At 40.5% G+C, this 24,422-nt stretch overlaps 1 protein-coding gene across 5 annotated transcripts in view; it reads right to left on the minus strand.

The window, feature by feature from the left end:
* The window catches only part of dock3 (dedicator of cytokinesis 3), an 889,649-nt gene that overhangs the window by 232,853 nt on the left and 632,374 nt on the right, over window positions 1-24,422 (minus strand). For all 5 annotated transcript variants that reach the window (XM_072582733.1, XM_072582732.1, XM_072582735.1 and 2 more), the window contains 6 exons: window positions 22,346-22,429; window positions 18,045-18,145; window positions 9,978-10,059; window positions 6,464-6,634; window positions 3,796-3,988; window positions 1,771-1,898 (listed from right to left, as the gene is read on the minus strand). In XM_072582733.1, coding sequence (XP_072438834.1) covers window positions 1,771-1,898; window positions 3,796-3,988; window positions 6,464-6,634; window positions 9,978-10,059; window positions 18,045-18,145; window positions 22,346-22,429 — 759 coding nt within the window. The remainder of the gene's footprint in view (window positions 1-1,770; window positions 1,899-3,795; window positions 3,989-6,463; window positions 6,635-9,977; window positions 10,060-18,044; window positions 18,146-22,345; window positions 22,430-24,422) is intronic.

Here is a 24,422-nt window from a genome sequence, read left to right on the forward strand (position 1 = left end):
CCCTGAAAGGGTTTTACAGGGTTGAGAAAGGCTAAGTGTGACTAATTAAGGAAGAGGATTAAACACCCAGGACTGAGAACTGGAAGAAATAGTTAAGTTCAACTGATAGATGAAAAACAAAGCAAACTTTGACACTTGAGTACTGTAAAATAATGATGTTGGGATTACTAGGAATGCATTTTTACTGTGTGCTTCAACATCTTTTAAATTGTCTTATATGTAAATGGCTTGGTTTATTCTGCTTTATCGTTTTTTGTGGAATAAGCTTCTGTTTTATTGTTAAAACTAAATTACTTATGTTTCAGTGAAAGGCCATCTCAGTAAACTAAACAAAGAAGATCAAGTCTGGATTTCAGTCTGGAAGCTTGACTTGTCCTGTAAGGATCAGATTGGATCATAACAATTGTATGATTAACTTTATTTTGATTTTAGGTTTAACTATTACAGCAAAAGTGTATTCAAGAATGAAAAATCAGTGTTGCTTGGGAATTCCTTTTGTTTCTAGTCATTGCTCTTTATGATGATATGATAACAGCTAGAGTCGGTACTTGAATGACATGCCCATTAAGGGAGGTATGCAAACTTTGTGGGGCATATTGTACAAGTTACTGTTTAGTTAAATATTAATTGAATGTTCAGGATGATGGCCAAGAGATTAGGTCCATGGATTGGAAAATGCATAAAGGAGTGGCAAGTAACAAAACACAGAGCAAGTACATTGGTTGAGTCTGAAAGTGAGTCACATCAGAAACCAACCATAAACTGAAGACCTGAAAACAGAAGCCCTCAAGATCATGATGTTTGATGACTGACAATAAACTACAAAATTATAGGAAAGGCAAAACAAAAGGAGTTAGATGACGGAAGAGAGTTTAGAATATATTCTACAGTACCAGATAATGGTTAACCTACATTGACACAGGTGGATTTGTACTGAAAAAGTCCTTGCAGATGGGACTATAATGTTAAAGTGAGGTTAATTGCTCAGGTCTTGAACACAGAACAAGCAATACAAACAGTAAAGTGGTTTCCTCCACAGCTGAAAAAGTTAAATTAAAAACCTTTGTAATTTTTAGTCACACTTTTTGAAAGTTTAGGTCATTTGATGTAAAATACAGTTGGTTCTGATATAACGCATTCTCATACATGATAACAAAATCATGCAATAGCCCTGCCATTTATACTATGGGAATCGCATTATAGCCAATACAGGTAAGGGAAGCTCATATTCTACAAAAAGTGGTCTCAATTCTTCAGTTGCATTATAGCCAATTTGAGTTGAAGAAACACACTGTAGAACACACTGAGTTGCAGAACAGACTGTATTATCAAATCAATGCTATCATGGAGAAATGTTTTGGAAATTGCTCAAAGAGGTTACAGATGCAGAAAGAAAACAATAGAAACAACTATGTCTATGGCCTGAATGGTGCCTCAAGGTGTGGTCCTGTTCTGTGACTGGCTGACTGACCTGTGATGTATTTACAAAAATGTTCAGTTTTTAATTTCAGACTTCTAGTATTTACAGTTTTCTTCTTAACCTCTGAAATAAACACACATTAAATTTAAAAAATGAATCAAAGGCTCTGTATAAAACCAATAGAGGACATACTTTGATGAGTTGCTGAGAAAGATAGTGGAGATATTACACAAGAAAACTAAATAGAATAAATGAGGAATCACTGAGAACTAGCCTGACTTGAACTAGCAGGAGATTCTCTATGAAAATACACTATTGCTGGCATTCCATTATGTAGGACTGAGACATACCAGAGAGCTTGACTTCATGATAGAAAAGATGCTGCTGAGGATTCCAGAGCAGATGAGCAGCTCCTTCTGCTGCCGCAGATGCAAATGAATGTGATGGAGAACAACAGGTAGAAGGATCCGACGGGAGTCTATGAATAGAAGAAATTGTATTCTGAGCCACACTTCTATAGTATATCCTTCAATATGAACACCTTCAGCTGTTGAAACACATTCCCAACTGAAAACAGGTGACATCTTGCAAAACAAAAAGGTGATAATTGAAATAGGTACACATCCATAACAAACAGTGGATATCTACAGGCTGAGGGGTTGTGGCTCTGAAACTTAGACAGCACCACTGGAATCGAGGAAAAGCTGAACTTCTGCCTATTTACAGATCAGTGTACTGACCCTGCTGTCGGCTGCACAGAATCTGCACTGATGGGCTGCAGGCTACAGGGAAGCAGTGGTGTGGGAGCCATAAAACACTGGAGATATCTGCCAGGTACAGGAATAATATATTGTTGAAAGCAGAAACAAACACCAAGGAGGTCAACCAGGTCAAAGAACTGAGTATTAATTTTCAGTGAGTCAGGTCTACACATCTTTGTAATGCAGTTTCTGAACAGGATGTTGTGGTTTGTTTGGGATTGAAGACAAGGGGCCTGCCAAGAACTTGGTGGAGGGAAGTGACTGTAGCAGTTGAGTTCCACCTCCTAGTACCATAGAACTCTTTTGCTGTGCATTACATTTAACATCTTCATAACAGCTGCCAAAGTACCAGTGCAGACAATAGTGGAATCAAACAGTTGGGAGTGAACCTCCCCAGATTTACATAAGTGGGTTAAGACTTTCATGACATGAATGCACTGAGGATTATTTCAGAGGAATGGGGATAGCAGGGACTAAGAGTAAATAAATAAAATAAATTTAGAATATTTAAAATGCACTTCTCCACTGTGTGCATAGTTATGTAACATCTAAAATCCAACATGAACCATCTACAACTAAGTATAATGTACAGTCCAAAATCAGATAATTTGTATAGCTACAGAATTACATTAACTCTACAGGCAAAAACTTGTGACTCAATCTTTGCTGAAACAACAGGGACGTTTTTGATTTGGAAACACAATTAAATAATTTGCACAATTTGTTGTGGCTCTTTAACTGAATCACAACATCAGCTTCCAATCTCCAATTGACAGTCAGTTAAGGAAGGTGAACAGGATGGTCCATCCATTCTGTAAAAGGAAGAACTTCTAATGCAAGCAACCGTAGTCCTCACATCAACAGGAGCAACACAAGTTGCCTTCCCAGTCACATGTTCCCCTCTAGGGCAGATACAGAGTCTAATTGTGAGGAGATAAGAGCTCCAACACAGAGAATGTAAATAAACTATTAGTTCTGTTAACATGTCTGAGCACCAGGACCTTATGAAGCTCAAGTTTACACAGCAGTTTGCTGGATCCCATGTGTTGACATTGCCTCTGCTCGTCTCTCGTTAGAGTTGTAAGGTACGGGGGAGGATGCACATGATGTGTTGAAGACTGGTGGCAGGGACGTGCAGCTGAAATTGAATAGATTAAATGCCATCCAAAAAACTGGCAATCACCTGTGAATGGCTGAAGCTCTTTAGTGTAACTGATCAAAGCACTTCCAGCTTTTCAGTTTTGCTAAAGAAGCTCTGCTTCTTGTGATCTTGTTGAATTGCTTAATTTATTTAAGTTGGCAGACCAAGAAGCTTCCCTTCTTGCCTTCAATCCTGCCCTGTAGAAACTAGGAAGAGGGGGGAGATGTTATTGGGGTCCTGACCCAAATTTCAGGAAGTTTCAACTCTCCAGGCAGACAAATCCTCCCTTTATCACCTGGGAAAACATCCCTCCCATAGCCAGAAAACATACACCAGTCCAGAAATAAGCATTTTTAAACTTTTTAAAAGCAACTGGTTTTATTTTTACATAGCTTATTATTTATAGCCATCTCTATATATATCTTATGAAGAAAGGTGGTCGTATATGGACCATGCCTGCATATTCCTCTTACCTGAATATGAAAAGAGACGACTGTCCACTGTTCGTGCGATGGATTGCAGCTTGACTACATCCATAGATTGACCAATGTGCACTGTGCTGGGCATGCTGCCCAGTGTCCCCCTCACAAACTCTGCCACTTCCTGTACAGTAAACATCTGCAGCAGCTCATCAAATATTGCTGGGAAGGAATTGAGAAGGGCGGCCTACAGCAGAAACAACAGAATTGAAAAACTGCTCAATTCATCTTTCAATAAAATCCATGGAACTACTAACATTGTCAGACTAAATGGCATCATTCAGCCATCCAGAATGCAAGTATCATGAACAGCACAGTATTATTGCAAGGTACATGACAAAACACTCATGTCTTTCAATTATTCATTCATAGAAATACTAACAACATGAAATACTTATTTGACTAGCATGTGGCCAGAACAAAGTTGTTTCAACATACAAGCACTGAAAAAGCTTAACCTTTTACCACTAAATTAGAATGACAGTTATCCCAGTTCAGGCTGAAGATACAAGAGATTTTTTTATTTACTCATTCATGAGATGAGGGCATTGCTGGCTAGGCCAGCATTTATCATCCATACCTAATGATCCAGAGGGCAGCTAAGAATCAACCACATTGCTGTGGCTCTGGAGTCACATTTGGCCAGATCAGGTAAGGATGGCAGTTTCCTTCCCCAAAGGATATTAGTGAACCAGATGGATCAACAATAGATTTGTGGTCATCGTAATTTCAGATTTTGTCTATAGTGAATTCGAATTCCACCACCTGCCGTGGCACAATTCAAACCCAGGTCCCCAGAACATTACCTGCATCACTGGATTAACAGTCTAGTGATAATATCACTAGGCCATCACCTCCCTTATTGCTATTAATCTTTGATAACTGGAATCAAATTGACATTTTATTTTACTGATTTGCTGTGTTTTCTACATTTTGAGGTACGAGATGCTATAACCATAGAACATAAGCTTCTATTGCTGTTACCTAATATAACATTGGGTGTGGAACTTCAATGCCCATCACCAAGCGTTACTTGGTAGCAGCACTCCTGACTAAGCTAGTTGAGCCCTAAAAGACATGGCTGCTAGATGGGGGAAACAACAAGAGGAAAAAGTACACTTTACCTCATTCTCATCCTCACCAATCTGCCTGCAGAAGATGAATCTGTCTTTTGAAGTATCAATACAAACGACGATTGCACAATCCTGTCTCACATTGAGGATACCCTCCATTGAGTTAAATGGCATCAAAACCATGCCACAACAGCTGGATTTCAAACAAATCTAGCAACTCAAAACAGGGCATCCAAGAAGCATTGTGGGTTATAGTCAGCAGCAGAATTATACTCAAACACAATCTGCAACCTCATGGCTTGGCAAAGCCTCCACTCTAACTTTACTTTTAAGCCAGATGATAAACCTGGTTCAATGAAAAGTGCAGGAAAGCATGTCAGGAGCAGCACCAGGCACACCTAAAAGGAGGTGACAACCTGGTGAACCTTGTATGTGAAACTTCATGAGCAACAACTGACAAACAGAGATAAATGATTCCAAACCCAATGAATTAGATCTAAGCTCCGCATTCCTGCCATGTCTAGTGTAGAATGATTTGGCAACTCAGGAGGAGGCTCCACAAATATTCTCATCCTAAATGATGGAGGAGCTCAGCACATCAGTGCAAAAGATAAGGCTGAAGCATTGAAGCAGTCTTCAACCAAAAGTGTTGAGCCAATGCTCTATCTCAGTTTCTCCTGGAGGTTCTAAGCATTACAAACACTAGTCTTTGGCTAGTTTGATTCACTCCACATGGTAACAAGAAATTGTGAAGGCATTGAACACTGCATAGGCTATGGGCCATGATAATATTCATAGCAGTACTGAAGACTTGTGTTCAAAACTCTGCTGTGCCCTAACTGATCTGTTCCCAAACAGCTACAATAATGGTATTCATCCGGAAATGTGGAAAGGTACCCTGTAATCAAAATGCAGACAAACCTAATAGCTAAGTTACCGGCCCACCATATATTCTTGATCACCAGTAAAGTGACGGAAGCCATCAAGACTTTTTCCCAGGATAGGGGAGTTCAAAACTAGACAGCATAGGTTTAAAGTGAGAGGGGAAAGATTTAAAAGGAATCTGAGGGGTGACTTTACCCTGCAGAGGATGCTAAATGCATGGAATGAGTTGCCAGAGCAGATAGTGGAGGTGGGTACAATTACAACATTTAAAAAGTATCTGGATGGGTACATAAATAGGAAGTGTTTAGAGGAATATGGACTAAATGTTCTAAGATGCACTTGCTTAACAATAACCTGCACAGTGACACTTAATTTGGGTTCCATGAGGGCCACACAGTTTCTTTCATCACTCAGCCTGTAGACTCAGTGAGGTTGCTAATTGAAGGATAATTCAGCCATATGTGAGAGGAAATGTATTAAAATTGCCTGATCTCTTCATCTCAAAGTCAACAAATGAAAGAGACAACTATCCTATCAAGTCGAGGTATCATTGAATCTGAAGCCTATGCGATGAAAATCCAGTATTTTATGTCAATGTACTCTGCATTGATGCTATTTAAAACCTATGTGGCTAAATGCAAACAGTGGGCTTGTTCCTGTTCGGGGTCGGTTTTCTGAGAATATGCTATGGTTGCTAGACTAACCTGCGTGAAGATGAGAGTCTCAGAACTTCTGCTATCCAAACTCAAGACAAAGCGAATGGACTGAAAGAGTTCCTGAATACTGGCACGAAACTGTTCTTCTTCTATCCCACCTGTTGCTCTTGAATACAAAATCCGTGATTGCACAATAAACTTGAACAAATATTCCAATGCCTGAGAAGAATAGAAACACACATTTGTCAGATAATTATAAAATAAGAAGTGTTAATCATCCAGCTTATCTCAGCTATTCTGATAGGCTTTACATTCTTACCACTGCAGGTAATGTTTTAAGGCTGGCTTCATATGCATGTGCTTTGAATGGGCAACTGCTCCAGCGGTCTACAGGGCTTGTGTCATATTGAAAGCTGATGGTTGTGGTTACATGGTTATTGATCAACTACTCAGAACTTGCAAGTTCCACCATGGCAAGTGGCAAAATTGAATTGATAGAAAACAGGCATACAAATTCCTGATTTCCATTCAACAGAAAACATTCACCATTGCCTTTGAGAAGATTTGAAGATATGTTATGCTAGCTTGTATAGCTACTGATTCCAAACCCAGTGCTGTGTGCATACAAGGAACAAATAAAAAGAAATCTCACAGTTCTGTCCTATTATCATCTTCTCAAGGTAATGGCTGACACTCAAAGTCCTTTCTTCAAATGTGAGTTTAGATAGTGCTTTAATCTCATCCAATATTCACAAGTGAACCTTTGCCAATAGAGGTCACTGCATACAATTAATAGTGCAAACCTTAACTGAATTTCCTTTCTGTGAATCTGAAGGCAACAGTCCAACTGCTGCCCTGACTGCAATCAATGCTCAACCCTTGTGCAGACATATATCTTATTAAAACAACATTTTGGAAGAGCAGAGGCTTATTAGAAAGAGTTGGGGAGTCAGCCAGGAAGACATTATAATGAAAATCTATACTTTACAAATAAATTCTTGCAGTGTGAATGCTAGTTCAAGATAAATGCTGCCATTTATATGTTGATATTACAAAACAGCATATTCTCAGATTACTCTAAATGAAGAAATTGTAATAGATACTTTTATATCTCCAGCATTTACAGCACAATAGAAAACACAACTGTTAGCACTGGTATTTCAGAAATATTAAACTGACTACAGAGAAAACTGTAAATACCATCTGTTCTGTAAGCAAGTCTGGATCTGAAGTGGGCAGGGTGCATTTCCAGTTGGTCTTTGACATTGACTAGGATGTGTTTATAAGTTAATTATTGGTGCGAAGCAAATTCTGGATTTCACTTTATATTGATGCTAAACTCATATAGCATGATTACACAAGTCAGGTCTGACCTGTCAACAGAGGTAAAAGAATTATACTTCTCCTTCAGAAACACATACTAACACAGACTGAAGTGGGGAAAATTGGTGATTAGATTTTTAATGTATGTCAAACAACTTCTACAGTTGATTATCAGGAAACTACATATAAAAATAAGTACAAAAACACAAATATGCATTGCTAAATTAGTTTCATTTCAACTGAAATACTAGGAGTCAAAGTGATGACCTGAGAATCACAGCAGGAACCAAAAAACAAAGTGATAATTCAGGAATAAGGTGTTAAAAACCTGATGGGAGGAGGAGGATAGGGATTTTGAAACAGGGAACAAAATTATAATTCAGTAGTCCATTTGGGATTAGAAACCTGATGAGTGGCTGAAAGAGTGTTGGGATTTGAAACTTGGAACAAATTGATGATCGAAGAATACATCACGTTCATTATCAAGCTACCAGGCAGGACATTACTGTGATTATACAAATTCTGACATTCCCATGTCTCCACATAGAGCCACACAGCATGGAACAGACCCTTTGGTTCAACTAATTCACACCTACCTTGTTCCCAAACTAAACGATTCCCATCTGATTCCGTTTGACCCATATCCCTCAAAACCTTTCCTATTCATGTATTTATTCAAATATCTTTTAAAGATAACAGTATCTGCATGCATCAATTCCTCTGCCAGTTCACTCCACATTAACCACTCTGTGTAAAAAGATTGCCCCTCATGCCCTTTTTAAATCTTTCTCCTCTCACCTTAAAAATATTTCTCACCTCTAGTTTTGAAATCTCCCATCTTGGGGGAAAAAAAACCTTTGCTATTCACCTTATGTATACCCCTCATGATTTTATAAACCTCTGTAAGGTTACCCCTCAACCTCCTGTGCTCCATTGAAAAAGGTTCCACCCCATCCAATCTATTTTTATAACTCAAACTATTTGTTGTTGGCAACATCCTGGTTAATCCTATCTGAACTCTCTCTAATTTAATAATATCCTTCCTATAATGGAGACCGGAACTGCACACAATAGTCCTGCCAGAACAGGACTCACCAATGTCCTGTATAACCTCATACAAAGTCATAAAACGGTTAATGAATGTTGTGCCCCTTTAAAACAGTAACATATAGTGAAAAGCAGAGCAAAATTAGACCAAATAAAAAGAAAATGTTTCAACTAGCCGTGAGAGCAGGACTGGCGAGGTGATTAGGATATTGCTGTTTAAAGAGGAATTTAGATTATCCGAATATCAATTATCCAAATATCGGATTATCTGAAGGGGATTTCAAGGTCCTGATAGAAACATTATGTCAAAGAGCTGTTTCAACCCTGATTGTGTCTTTTGTTTACAGGTACAATGATTAAAAACGAACTCGGCTCATTGAAATACTGCCAAGGACAGTCTCCAAATGACTGACCTCCAGCCCTCTCTCTCTCTCTCTCTCTCTCTCTCTCTCCCCTGACCCCAACACCTTCCCTGGAGCTCTACACAGGGGTGTACCCTAAACCCCCCTTTCCCAGATAATCTCTCCAAAATTATCCTGTACAGGGTAGAGGTGGAATCTGTCAAAAAGTTGTACGCACTATTTGGTGACTTACCCTACAAAGGCAGGAGCAGCAGCAGTCTTACTGTTGGCGTACAGTCTGGCTGCCCCTGTAGGGGGGAGGGAGGTAGGGTGGGGTTGGGGCTGCGGGATTGGGGGCAGGTGGGGGGGGGGGGGTGCGGCAGGGGGTCAGGGTGGCAGCGGACCAGGTTGGGGCCGGCGAGGGGGCGTGGTGGGGGTGGATGGGGGGTGGGGGGGGGGCAGGGTCTTACGCGCAGTATGCTTTTGCCTAGTTTTCTGAATGGGGAGCACACTTCACAGAAAACTCCACAGGAAGTCAATTAACTGAATAATCAATTATCCGAACGAAATAGCGCCCGCCCATCTTATTCGGATAATCGAGGTTCTTCTGTATATAGCACAGGGACCAAACAGTAAATAGCTGTTACCTGTAGGTTTTTAAGACAAATAAATTTTCAAAGAAATAAGTTTTAGTGATTTCTAGCGGTCATCATGATTAACAAATCATACCACACAGGGTGAGCGAATGAAAACCAAGGTTTGATATGGTTAAGTGGGAGTAGCAACTAATAATTATCTATTATTCCAATTCTATATTTTGTCAGAGTTATCACAGACGTTATGCTATGTACCCTCATTGCCTCTTGAATGTGATCTTGCCTCACAACTTCTGCAGATCGATCCATGTACCATTTCAGACATCGGATTAGCTCCCTGTGGGAAACAAAAATGACAGTTTATATAAAACATGTAAGCATAACTCAGATTCTCACAAAGTCATAAACATGAGGCTTCTGGAATTAACATACATTAATAGCAGGCGAAAGTGAGTACCGCAGACGCTGGAGATCAGAGTCAAGATTAGAATGTTGATGGAAAAGCACAGCAGGTCAGGCAGCATCCGAGGAGCAGGAGAATCGACGTTTTGGGCTTTTGCCTGAAACGTCAATTTTCCTGCTCCTCGGATGCTGCCTGACCTGCTGTGCTTTTCCAGCACCACTCTAATCCTAATACATTAATAGCAGTACAACAGAAACACAAAGATAGCAAGAATATGCAGTGAGCTAGTATAGAGACAGGAGGGATACACAAATGCACTCTTCATGATGTATTTGAAGGTATTTTGGAAAAAGTTTATTTTTGAAAAACTGTATTTCTGAAATGTTTTATTCCCTGGTCTCATTATCTTAGTGTTGTCCAATTTTGATAAATAGCTCCAATCCAACACTTAACAATCATTTTCTGAATGTCGTGAAATTCCCCATTAAGGAGTAATGGAGTGGACTGTACTTGTCTACAAGCCTCACACAAACGCTCCTGACTTCAGACATTGTGGGCAGTTACCAAGTAAAAACTGGATATTTCCCTATTCTTAGTGCAAAAAAAAGCACAGAGCCAACAGGTCTTTATCAAGAAGACTATTTGACAAGCTGAATGTCGTACGAATGAAACCTGTCTTGAAACACATTCCTGGTCTTCTTTTGCAAGAGAAACATGGCTGCGAGCCCTGTTTACTATTAGTTGCATACCCCATGTCCTGAATTGGCACTAATTTGAACAACAATTTAATTGGAGTCCAATGGGGAAGTCAGTGATTGAAAGGAACAAGCAAACTCTACATGTGAATCCCCCAAAGTAACTTGCTTCCTTCCCTGCTCCAAGTTAGCTCTTACAGGGGAAACCCGTGATTGGTGTCTAAAAAGGAGGGAATCCAGTTTCACAGCTTTATTGTTAATGGAACACGGGCAAAAGCAAACACTATATAAAAATGAGTCTAAGCAGCTGTCAACAGGACGTTAGAGTGTCAGCCAACAATGTAAAGTACATTGCACCTACAACTGATTATACTGAAAGGTACATGGTACCCCATCCTTTCAGCACAGTCAGTGACACTGCGAAGATTTAAATCATTCGATGAGGACCGACAACAGTTTAGTACCATGTAGAATTGTAGAGATGTACAGCATGGAAATAGACCCTTCAATCCAATTCACCCATGCCAACCAGATATCCCAACTTAATCTAGTCTCACCTGCTAGCGCCCGGCTCATATCCCTCCCAACCCTTCCTATTTATTTTGGTTTGCTTGATGGCTGGGATATCAAAATCCATTGAACATTATCACACAAACAAATGAATAAGGAACACAAATAGGCTACACCTTGAGCCTGCTCTGTCCCTCTTAAGGATCATGGCTGATCTGATTGGTGCCTCAATACCACATGCTTGCTTATCCCTGATAAACACTGACTCTTTTGTGAATCAATAATCTATCTTGCCTTACCTTAAAGATATTCAATGACTCGGCATCTTCCGCTCTCCAGGGAACAGCATTCCACAAACTTATGACCCTTTGAGAAAACAAATTTCTCCTCATCTCCAACCTTAACAGGAGATCCCTTATTTTTTTAAACTGTGTCCCCTTTACTTCTAGTCTCCCATACAAGGAAAATGTCCTTTCAGGATTCACCCTGTCAAGTCCCTTGAGGATCTGATATGTTTCAATAAGGTCATCTTTTAATCTTCTAACTCCAGTGGATTAAAGGCCAGGCTGTCCAAACTTTCATCATAAGATAACACCTCCGTCCCAAACATCAGTTGTATGAACCTTCCCTGAAAGACTTTAACACATTTATAACCTTTCTTAAATAGAGAGATTAAAACTGCATACCATGCTCCAGATATGGTTTTATCCTGTATAACTGCAGGAAAACATTGCTATATTCCATTCTCTTTGAAACAAACAATATTCCGTTTGGCTTCTTAATAAATTACTCCACTTGCACACTAATGTTTTGTGATTCATGGACCAAGATATTCAAATTCCTCTGGAGCCCAGAATTTTATGATTTTCCTGTATTTAAATAATTTGGTACTTTTCCAAACTGGACAAGTTTACACTTTTCCACATTACAGTCTTTCTCTCAAATTTTTGCCCATTCACTTAACCTCTCAATATCCTTTTGCAAACTAGATTAGAGTGGTGCTGGAAAAGCACAGCAGGTTAGGCAGCATCCGAGGAGCAGGAAAATCGACATTTCGAGCAAAAGACAATCATCAAGAATGAAGGCAGGGAGCCTCCAGGATGGAGAGATAAATATGAGGGGGGTGGGGCTGGGGAGAAGGTAGCCAGGATTACAATAGGTGGATGGAGGAGGGGATGAAGGTGATAGGTCAGAGAGGAAGGTGGAGTGGATAGGTGCAAAGGAAAATTGGCAGGTAGGACAGATCATGAGGATGGTGCTGAGCTGGAAGGTTGGAACTGGGGGTAGGGTGGGGGGAGGGGAAATGAGGAAACTGATGAAGTCCACATTGATGCCCTAAGGTTGAAGTATTCCGAGGTGGAAAATGAGGCGCTCTTCCTCCAGACGTTAGGTGGTGAGGGAGTGGCGGTGGAGGAGGCCCAGGGCCTGCATGTCCTTGGCAGAGTGGGAGGGGGAGTTGAAATGTTGGGCCACGGGGCAGTGGGGTTGATTGGTGCGGGTGTCTCGGAGATGTTCCCTAAAGCGCTAAATAGTTAAGGGTCCAACACTGATCCTTGTGTCACTCCACCATTATACCTTATCAACCTGAAAATGACCTATTTATGCCTACCCTCTATTTCTTGTTTGAGAGCCAATTCTCCATCCACACTAATATTGTATTCCTTACACCACGAGCTCTTATTTTTCTTAGTAATCTTTCATGTGGTCTTGTCAAATGGCTTCTGGACTCTAACTACAGCACGTGCACAGTTTCTCTTTTACATGCTCCGAGTGTGAAACAAAGCGAAACTTATATTGAAAATGTTTGCAATAATTCTTCTGATAGGACTGAAAAAATTAGATTTAAAGCTTAGTTCCCTATAGTTTAAGTTCCCATGAATATGTCTCATTTATATTTTATGGAGATAGTTCAGCAATCCAATTCAGTTCATTTGCTGCTGATTCTGCCCCTCTCTAACCAGTGGTTTTGGATACAGCAACATCTGCATACCTGGAGGACTAGCAGGCATGCTGCTGCTGCAAAGATAATATGATATGACCTACCAGGGGAAACCTACAGCGGCCAGGTCTCTGGCACTGAGCCTGGCTCTGTGGCTCAGAAGGGAAGTGGTGAGAATAGGAGAGTGATAGTGCTAGGAGATTCAACGGTTGGAGGAACAGACAGGAAATTATGTGGTCGGACTCCCGGATGGTATGTTGCCTCCCCGGTGTCAGGATCAGGGGTGTCTCAGATCAGATGTACAGGATTCTTAGGGGATTCTTCGGATTCTACAGGGGAGGTTGAACAGCCAGAAGTCATGGTACACATCAGTGACATAGCTGGGAAAAGGGATGAGGATTGGAAAAGTGAACATAGGGAGTTAGATTGGAAGCTAAAAAGCAGGACGAGCAGAGAGTAATCTCAGGACTGCTACTGGTGTCACAGGCTAGTGAGGCTAGGAACAGAGAGCAAGTGCAGCTGAGGAGGTGCAGGAGGGAGGGCTTCAGATATGTGGATCATTAGGATATCTTCTGTGGAAGGTGGGACCTGTACAAGGACCTGTACAGGGTTGCACCTGAATTGGAGGGGTACCAATATCCTGTGCGGAAGGTTTGCTAGAGCTCTCCGGGAGGGTTTAAACTAGTTTGGCAGGGGGGTGGGAACCGGAGCTACGGATCAGAGGTTGGGATAGATGGTGAACAAGCAGATACAGCATGCAGAGACTCTGTGAGGAAGGATAGACAGTTGATAGGGCAAAGTTGCAGTCAGTGAGATGGGTTGAAGTGTGCTTATTTTAATGCAAAAAGTGTTTGGAATATGGGTAATGAACTTAGAGCATGGATCAGCGCTTAGAGTTATGATATTACTGAGACATGGATGTCACAGGGACAGGAACGGTCGTTGGATATTCCGGAGTTTAGATGTTTCAAAAGTAATAGGGAATGAGGTAAAAGTGTTCAAGGAGCAGCACTGCTAATCAGAAAAGTATCACAGCTGCAGAAAGGGAGGTCATTGAGGAGGGTTGGTCTACTGAGCCATTAATAGTGGAAGTCAGAAAAGGGGCAGTCACTTTATTTGGAGTTTTCTATAGACCCCCCCCCCTCCCCCCCTTCAATTAGCAACAGAGACAGAGAGGAGCAGATTGGGAGGCAGATTGTGGAAAGGTGCAGAAGTAACAGGGTTGTTGTCATGGGTGACTTCAACTTCCTAGTGTTGACAGGATGGAGCAGATTTTATCACATTGTGTCCAGGAAGGGTCATGGTGTCTTGGGTGACTTCAACTTCCCTAATATTCATTGGAACCTAATTAGTGCAAATAGTTTGGATGGAGCAGACTTTGTCAGGTGTGTCCAGGAAGAATTTCTGACTCAATATGTAGATAAGCTGACAACAAGGGAGGCCATATTGGATTTGGTGCTTGGCAACAAACCAGTTCAGATGTCAGATCTCTAGTTGGGAGAATATTTCAGTGACCTTTACTATAGTCATGGAGAGGGACAGGAGCAGACAGTATGGGAAAGTATTTAATTAGGGGATGGAGAATTACAATGCTATTAGGCAGGAACTGTGGAGCATAAATTGGGAGTAGGTATTCTCAGAGAAATGCATGACAGAAATGTAGAGGTTGTTTCGGGAGCACTTCCTGCTAATGCTGGATAGGTTTGTCCCACTGAGGCAAAGAATGGATGGTAGGGTGAAGAAACCTTGGATGACAAGAGATGTGGAACATCTAGTCAAGAGGAAGGAGGAAGCTTATTTAAGGTTGAGGAAGCAAGGACCAGACAGGGCAATAGAGGGTTACAAAGTAGGCAGGAAGGAACTGGAGAATGGACTAAGGAGAGCCAAAAGGGGGCACCGAGGTGATCTACACTTACGTGAGGAACAAGAGATGACCAGAGTGAGGGTTGGGCTGATCAGGGATGGAGGGAACATGTGCCTGGATTAGGGGAGGTCCATAATGAATACTTTGCTTCAGTATTCACTAGTGAGAGGGACCTTGTCATTTGTGAGGACAACATGAAACAGACTGACACGCTTGAACAGGTTAATGTTAAGAAGGAGTTTGTGCTGGAAATTTTGAAAAACATGAGGATCGATAGATCACCTGAGCCAGACAGGATATACCCAAGGACGTAAAGGAAGTGAGGAAGAGATTGCTGCACCTTTGGCGCTGAGCTTTGCATTCTTATTGTCCACTAGAGCAGTACCAGATGATTGGACTGTGGCAAATGTTATTTCCTTCTTCCAGAAAGGGAATAGGGATAACCCTGGTAATTACAGACCAGTCAATCTTATGTTGGTGGTGGGCAAATTACTGGAGAGGATCCTGAGAGACAGGATTTATGATTATTTTGAAAAGCATAGTTTGATTAGAGATAGTCAGCATGGCTTTGTGAGAAGCAGATCACGAGGAGCAGCTCACAGTCTTACTGAAACCTTTTGAGGATGTAACAAAATACATTGATGAAGGTAGAGCAATGGATTTGGTGTATATGGACTTTAGCTAGAAGTTTGGTAAGGTTCCCCATGTTGTGCTCATTCAGAAAGTAAGGAGGCATGGGATATAGGGAAATTTGGTTGTTGGGATACAGGGAAATTTGGCTGTTTGGCTGGCCCATAGAATACAGAGAGTGGTAGTAGATGGCAAGTATTTAGCCTGGAGCTCGGTGACCAGTGGCATTCTGCAGTGATTGGTTCTGGGATCTCTGCTCTTTGTGGTTTTTATAAATGACTTGGATGAGGAAATGGAAGGGTGGGTTGGTAAGTTTGCCAATGACACAAAGGTTGGTGGAATTGTGAATAGTGTGGAGGGCTATTGTAAGTTGCAATGGGATATTGACAGGATGCAGAGCTGGAGACAAAAAAACTGCAGATGCTGTAATCCAAGCAGGTGGCTGGAAGAACACATCAAGTCAGGCAGCATCAGGAAGTGGAGAAGTTGACATTTCGGGTGTAACCGTTCTTCAGGACTGGTGGTGGGTGTAAGGGGTTGGCACACGCAGGGTGGTGAAGTGGGGATAGGTGAAGGCAGGTAGTGGGTATGACTTGGTTAGTCACGGGAGGAATGAATCCTGTAGGTGGCTGGGAGAAATGGAAGGGAGGGAGAGGAGCTCAGGACGCAGAACTGGGCTGAGAAGTGGTAGATGGTGTTCAACCTGGAAAAGTGCGAAAGGATTCATTTCGGAAGGTCAAATTTGAATGCTGATTACAGGGTTAAAGACAGGATTCTTGGCAGTGTGGAAGAACAGATTGATCTTGGGGTGCATGCCCATCGGTCCCTCAAAGTTGCCACCCAAGTTGATAGGGTTGGTAAAAAGGGTATGGTGTGTTGGCTTTCATTAGCGGGGGGATTGAGTTTCAGAGCCGCGAGGTTACGCTGCAGCTCTATAAAGCCCTGGTTAGACCACACTTGGAATACTGTGTTCAGTTCTGGATGCCTCATTATAGGAAGCTTTAGAGAAAATGCAGAGGAGATTTACCAGGATGCTGCCTGGACTGGAAGGCATGTCGTTTGAAGAAAGGTTGAGGGAGCTGGAGCTTTTCTCATTGGAACAAAGAAGGATGAGAGGTGACTTGATAGAGGTGTACAAGATGATGAGACGCATAGATAGAGTGGATAGCCAGAGACTTTTTTCCCAGGGTGGAAATGGCTATCACAAGGGGGCATTATTTTACGGTGATTGGAGAAAGGTTTGGATAGATGTCAGAGGTAGATTCTTTACACAGAGTGTGGTGGGTGTATGGAATGCACTGCTAGCAGTGATAATAGAGCAAGATACATTAGGGACATTTAAGCGACTCTTGGATAGACACATGGATGATAGTAAAGTGTAGGGTATGTAGATTAGTTTGATCTTAGAGTAGGATAAAAGGTTGGCACAACATCGAGGACAGAAGGGTCTGTACTGTGCTGTATTGTTCAATGTTCTATAAATGCAGAATACTTCCTGTTTTGGTGACAGATCCATACAGCTCTGTGATGCTAGCGGTTAGGCCACCTGCAACCAGACTTAGAAGGACAAAGTTGAGAATGATTTGGAGATGCCGGTGTTGGACTGGGGTGTACAAAGTTAAAAATCATACAACACCAGGTTATAGTCCAACAGGTTTAATTGGAAGCACACTAGCTGTCGGAGCTTTTCACCTGATGAAGGAGCGTCGCTCCGAAAGCTTGTGTGCTTCCAATTCAACCAGTTGGACTATAACCTGGTGTTGTGTGATTTTTAAAGTTGAGAATGATACTCCAGTAGAAAAATGGGTTTATGTTTGCTATCTTGCATTCAGCAGTTAGAATATTCCCTCACCTCGGACACGGGGGAGAGGATCTTGGGGCATCTAAGGAAACTGGTGGCACCTTGCTTCCTCCATACAGTTTCCTTTGACAGCACTTTTGTTATCAGAGATAAGGTGGCAAAGTAAGTGGAATATCAAAGACTATCTACAACTCAATGATAAGTCTGAGTCACAGAGCTTAGTGCAACCATAGGGAGATCAAAGACCTGCACATCTGCCAGATGAATGAAATATCCTGCTCAGGTCCCTTACAGCACCTATCTTATTAAATTGAAAATGACAATGTAATAAATTGATTGCAATGGAATGGGATTTTATAGAAGGTCGTAACTATGAATGCAGCTTTAGGGAAATGATTTTATGATATTGGAAAACTCTGTGTGGTTCCACAAGTAATTTTTACAGTTATGAGTCCTGAACCATCAGATATTTGGACTCACTTGTATGCCAGTGCACCAGAGAAGTGCTTCTGAATGTAGGTATCCATCACCGGACGGAAATGAAAATACTTGCTATCCCGCAGCAAATTTATTACGAATACCTGGGAAACAGAGACAATGTTAAGTTAAAAAGCTTTAATACAAACTAGATGGCATGTTGATGTTGGCAATGCAAGTTAATGAAATAGTTCAAAAAACAAAACTGATAATCTGAAGAAAAGAAGAAAATGAATAAATTAAAGGAAGGATCTTTTTTAATGAAGGGCATTAAAACCTGACCTTTTCTCCTCAGATAGTAAGACTGTTATTCTGTACCTCATGCATACTGCTGATTGATAAAAATTACTCTATCCTACCCTTGTTACGCTCATAAACTGTTTCTGATGGGGCAACAGGGGTGTGCTGCAGAAATACACATAGAGCAAAGGAACTTAAAGAAAGAGAGATATAAAAGGATCAGAGGGTGATGGGTGTGGGATAATGGAGAGGTTGTGGGTGCGAGGGAAATCAGGAAATCTGATATTTACTCTGATGCAATGTCTCATTCTCATAATCCAGTCTGATAAATTCATCAAATCTATTCATTCCCACTACCAAGTCTGATAAAACTGGTGAATATAGAGTAAAATTCAGAGGTACAGTGATGACAAGCTTTTAAAGTGTTGTTCTCATCACTGCAAGGTAGCAAATAACATCTTCCGATGACTGTGAAAGACAGCAACTGACTAAAGTATCAATGGACGGCCACATCTTATAGTAGTTTGACGAAAGTCATGAGTTTTGGATTCATGCAGTGTCTTTAAGGAGAAGAAATAGAAGCTTAGGAAGGATATGTTTTAGGAATTAGGCATCTGAAGATTACAGTTATCAAGGTGGAGTGATAAAGATCAGGAGAGATGTGACCTATACAAGTGGTATGGGTTACATCTAAACAGAACTGAGGCCAATTTTCTCGTGGGGTGAATTATTAATGTTGTTGGGAAGGGTTTAATTAACTTGAAGAGACATAGGAACTCGGAGGTAATACTAAATAGGAATACCAAGGTGTAAAGAATATTGGCAGATATAGATAGTATTAGAGTAGGAAACAATAAAAGTTGAGCGCAAGATGGAAAATAAGAAGCTTGAATTATGGTAAATGTGCATGCTTGTTGTAAATAATACTGCTGACTTGCAGATGCAGATTGCCATGTAGAAATCTGATGACAGATACCTGGCTCTTAGAAGAGCAGAGCTAGGTATGAAACATTCCTCAATATAAAGTGTTCAGAAAAGATAGGAGAGGAAGGAAAGGAAGAGGAGCGTTAAGATTGATTAAGGAATACATTATAATGCTGGAGACAGAAGATGCCCCAGTTCAAAGTCAGAATCTATTTGGTTCAAGCTAAGGAATAAAATAGGTGCATTTCTATTATTTGATATAATCTATGGGCCACTAACTACTGGAAAGATGTAGAGGAACAAACTTGAGGGAGAATTATACAGAAGTGCAAGTATTAGAGAGTATTTATAATGGAGGCTTTTATTTGTCTAAAATAGACTCAGATAGTAGTAGTGTGAAGAGGAAAAGGTTTTGACAGCATGTTCAGCAGACTTCTACAGCAAGGCCATTCCAGTTAAACGAGGAGAGGGGGCATTGGTAAATCTGTAGTTTCCAGCCTTGGTAAATTCAACTGGAACAGAGATTTCTTTTTTTATTCATTCACAGAGTGAGGGTATCACTGGCTAAGTCAGCATTTATTGACCAGAGGGCATTTTAGGATTCACTGCGATCATTTGACTCTTAATTAATTTACTGAATTCAAATTTCATCATCTGGCGGATTTGAACCTAGGTCTCTGGATTAATAGTCTACACCTATCTTCTGAACAGCATCCCACCCAGACCCATTCCCTTACCCTTTCCCTGTCACCCTACATTTCCCATGTCTACAGAAATAGGGATGTCAGAAGGGATTGTAGCAAAGGTGACATGTTAACATTTAAGGTATTGAGAAAGGAGTCAATGAAGGTCAATGAACTCAGATGGGTGAATGAAACTTGATGTCACTAGCTCACAGGGCAACAATCTATCTTTTTTTGTGTCTTTTGTGAGCAGATTATAAGATGCATGTCTGTAGTGAGTGCCTCATGATAAAGGTCATATCATTACCATAAGGCAGGAGGTACATTAGTACTGTATTACATTTCTATCCCAATAACCTCCCTTTTTGTGCAAAAATGTTGCAGGTATTATTACTTCCAACATGATTCATCCTCACACAATAGCCAGATAGAGGTATTAAGAGAGTACCTTGGAAATGCAGTGGGAACCCAAAGGTAGTAGCTTTGGTATTCCCAATATTGAATTGAAGAAAATTTCTGTTCATCTTGGTGAGCCTGATGAGCAATGTAATAATAGACACAGTGGCACGCAGTGCAATAATAAAGTTCTTGTAAATACATTTTTAATCCACTTATACTGGGGGTGACTGTGAGGGTGGTAGAAAGGAATTGAGAGAGAAGTCTGTTGTATTGTGTTATCTACTAGAAGGATTAGATGAGACAAAGTGCACTGCTCAAACAAGCAGTTTGAAGTCAGTCATTCTAAGGATTTAATCAGCTTCTTTACGAGGTTGCAAGCCCACTCATGAGAGAAAGAGAAGATAAATTCCTTTGAACAAGATATATTCAAGCTAGGAACAATATGGAGAAAAATGTCATGTGGCAGAGGCCAGGATATCTGAGCAATTTGAACCTTGGGGCTTACTAAAGCTATCCAACCGACACAAATAGGTCTGAGCAACAAGGGATCCTGGTATTTGAATTGCGAGCATTTAGCTTAGAGGCTATATAACCATGGTTTTTATTGTTTGCTCTTTGTGCTAAAACACAACTATTGTAAGAACAAATGAAAACACTCATCTTAACATTTAACCAGAAATCAGCATGTCTGTCTATACTCAATTTATATGTCTGATCATAGAGAGGGAGGAGAAGGAAGAGGAAAGAAAAAGAGAGGAAAAACCTGCAATTTTTATTATCATACAAGCCAAATACATAATCAAAAAAGAACTATGATTCTATCAAAATATATTCCTTTATCTTTTAAACGGTTTTTAGAGAAATGGAACCCCAAAACATGTCAGCTATTATTTCAGTTTGCTCCTCATTGCTCATGAGGCATCTTTATATCTTAAATACATAATTTTCTGAACAAAATTAGGGATTGCTCCTTTAGCCTCCAATAGGTGGTCTCTTTTTCTCAAGTGCAATTGCTGCTGAGGAAATGACTGGTTCAAATCTGTCATTCAGATTGGGAAATTGTCACATAGGTTACTTACAGGATGGTGCAAATGTACAGCTTCATTATATTCATGATTTCCATTTAATTAAATAGCAATTTAAAAGCCACTCTTTTCGTGTTCATGATAGTACTGAGTCACACAGATCAGAAAGGTCTCATGTCTAGTAGTGTTGGGTTATCGGCTGGTATTTGTAACTGGTCTCATCTTGCTGGAGACAGAAAGGGAAAATGAGCCAGGATTCCTCCTGTTAATTCTTATCTACTAGGTCTTCTGGAATGTAGATCTACAATGAAAAAGGCTATGTACCCTTTTACTGTCCAGGTTTGGATGCGAGAAATGACCACTTGGGCAGATATTCACTCATGGGTGTCTAAAACCTCAGTAAGGATCCAAACCTTCAGGAAATACAGGAGACAATTCAAGGGAATAAAACAAAATGATAACGTTAATTTTGTTTTGCAATTTGACAAATGCGGTGCTAGAAATGTTGGTTCTAGAAGACAGATAAGAAATTAGATTTTCTTTAAACCACACGACACACTTTCCAAAAACCTTACTTTCCAACTGCTATTAGAGTTACCTTTAAGTAAGATTTTTAAATAAAATCACCACAGTGTGGAAACAGGCCATTTGGCCAAACCAATACTCCGAATATCATCCCACCCAGAGCTACCCCACCACCCTAACCCTGTAACCCTGCATTTCCCTTGGCTAACACACCTAACCTACACATCCCTGAACACTATGGGTAATTTAGTATGGCCAATCCACCTAACCTGCAAACCTTTGGACTCTGGGAGGAAATCGGGACACCCAGCAGAAATCCACGCAGACATATTATGGCACATCCTGGGCAGCCATGATTTGAATCCAGATCTCTGGCATAGAGACAGGGTTTACTTTAATGCATCAAAGAGCATTTAAACTGCAACTATATCTGAGATTATTTCACCTTATAGTCTAACAATGCCAGGAAACGGTTAGATATATAACTTACCAGGTTAATGATACTTACCAAAGATTGAAATACAAGCAGCCCATATTTCTCTGTGTTGTCATCTAAAATTGTAAACAGCGTATCTAAAATATCCTGTAAAAACTGGAAAAGAAAAGAGATTTATCCAGGGAAATAGCTTCAGTATCAGTGGTATCCATTCACTGAGATTTTACATTGAAATTTTACTTCAGAGTGGGGTAAACACTTTCAATGCTATTTAGAGTTAGTGCTACAATGAAGTGTCAGTGACTTGGATCTTCTCTTCAATTACTCATTGGTTTAATACACCATTCAGTGAGGAGTCATGGAGACAAAGAAAGATCAGATTTGACAATTTAACTTTCTTTACTGAAGATACCACTAATGTCCTCTGTGTCTCTTGCTGGGTGGTAATGATTGATATGTAGTGATTCGAACTTATACAGAATGATACCAGTTGGGGATTTGATAGGGATCCTCATGCCTACCGCTGTTTGAGTGACGAGTTGGAGTATACCAGTACCCGTGGAAACATAATAGTGTTTATTCTTTCTCTCTCACTCTCTGTCTCTGTCAAGGAGTTATGAGCACATATAGAATATACACAAAACTTTCATTTACATTCTGGTCAAAATTGTTAAATCTTTCCTGAGACTGTGTATTAAATCTCTTGAATAATTCAAGGGAATCTCTCCAGCCTATCTTTTCTCCAGACCTTCTATGCTGCTCTATTGCTCTCTCTCTCTCTCTCTCTCTCAAGGCAGTAGGCAGTATCTGTAGCCTTTTCGGCATTCTTGCTTTGTCTAGCAAGAAAAAAGGGAGCTGACTTGGATGATATACCCGCCTCTTTTCATGAGTACATTGTGTGAAGTTGCTGCTTACTACTATCCATCACAATAATTCTCATTAATTCCACTTTGTTCTTCTGTAAATTGATGTATCAAAATCAAGATTTTGGCATGGAAGCTCCAAGAATTATTTATTTTCCAGGACATTGCAGTGGACAATCTGAGAGAAAAATAATTGAGTCTTAAAAATATTATATTTTCATTGTCTTGAATATTTCACTTGGTTAATATCAAGTCAGGGAAAAATAAAAGGCTTTTTGTCTGACAACCAAGAACCACCCATTGGGGAATGATGAGCCTTTATTTTCTGATTGGCATAGGGAACTGGGGTGCCATGAGGATGGTCATTTTGGGAGACTACAAGAGAGCCATTTGGAGGCAGGGGTCATGTTGTAGTAATTGTAACAAGGTCAGCCAGCTGAACCTCATAGAAAATAAGTTCCTGATTGATCCAATCAGGGAGCCCTGGGTGTGTCAGAGATACTGCCTCACTATGATCAAGAATTATTCATGTGTAAATAAAGAGTGACTTGGCAATAAAGGCTTCTGTAGAGTTATTTCAATGGTGACAAGAGTTAAGCATGACTTTGAAGAAACATGCTTGCATCGGTCATCTTTGAGTTGAGGTAAGCATTTCTTACAGGATCTTAGCTGGCAAGTTGTAGTTATTGCTGGTATGTAGACATTACGCAGCAAAAGAGTCCTATTAGATCTGAACTGAGTAACATAGCTCATAGATCAGATCCAGGAAGATATCCAGGAAAGTCCACCTACATCTGGTGTGGAATAGTTAAAATGTTTAGGTTGCTAAACATCAAAATCAGAATCAATCAAGATAAATGTCTGGCTAATTGATGGTGGAGGTTGACACCAAGGTGACAATATTAATGATTGCAGAACTACTTTTTAATAAAATCTGCACTGGACTCCAGCCCTTAACTTTGCACATGCTTCTCCTGCTCCTTGGATGCTGCCTGACCTGCTGCGCTTTTCAGCAACACATTTTTAGAACTGATCTCCAGCATCTGCAGTCCTCACTTTCTCCTTGATGACTTACACTGGCAACCAATTACAGAATAAGGATCCAACTTCATTTCTGGTCTCTTGTGAAAAGCAGCTGGTTCAGTTAGCAGTGATTTTAATAAAAGGCTCCAGCCCAATCCTGATGGAATGAAACTGGTTGTGAAAGATTCACCTAGATTCACTTGACATTTTTCGATTAATAAATGGTTGCCTGAGTGAAGTCCTAATTAAATACCCAGAGGTCT

This window comes from Chiloscyllium punctatum, chromosome 12 (assembly GCF_047496795.1).
Source record: "Chiloscyllium punctatum isolate Juve2018m chromosome 12, sChiPun1.3, whole genome shotgun sequence".
Lineage (NCBI taxonomy): Eukaryota > Metazoa > Chordata > Chondrichthyes > Orectolobiformes > Hemiscylliidae > Chiloscyllium > Chiloscyllium punctatum.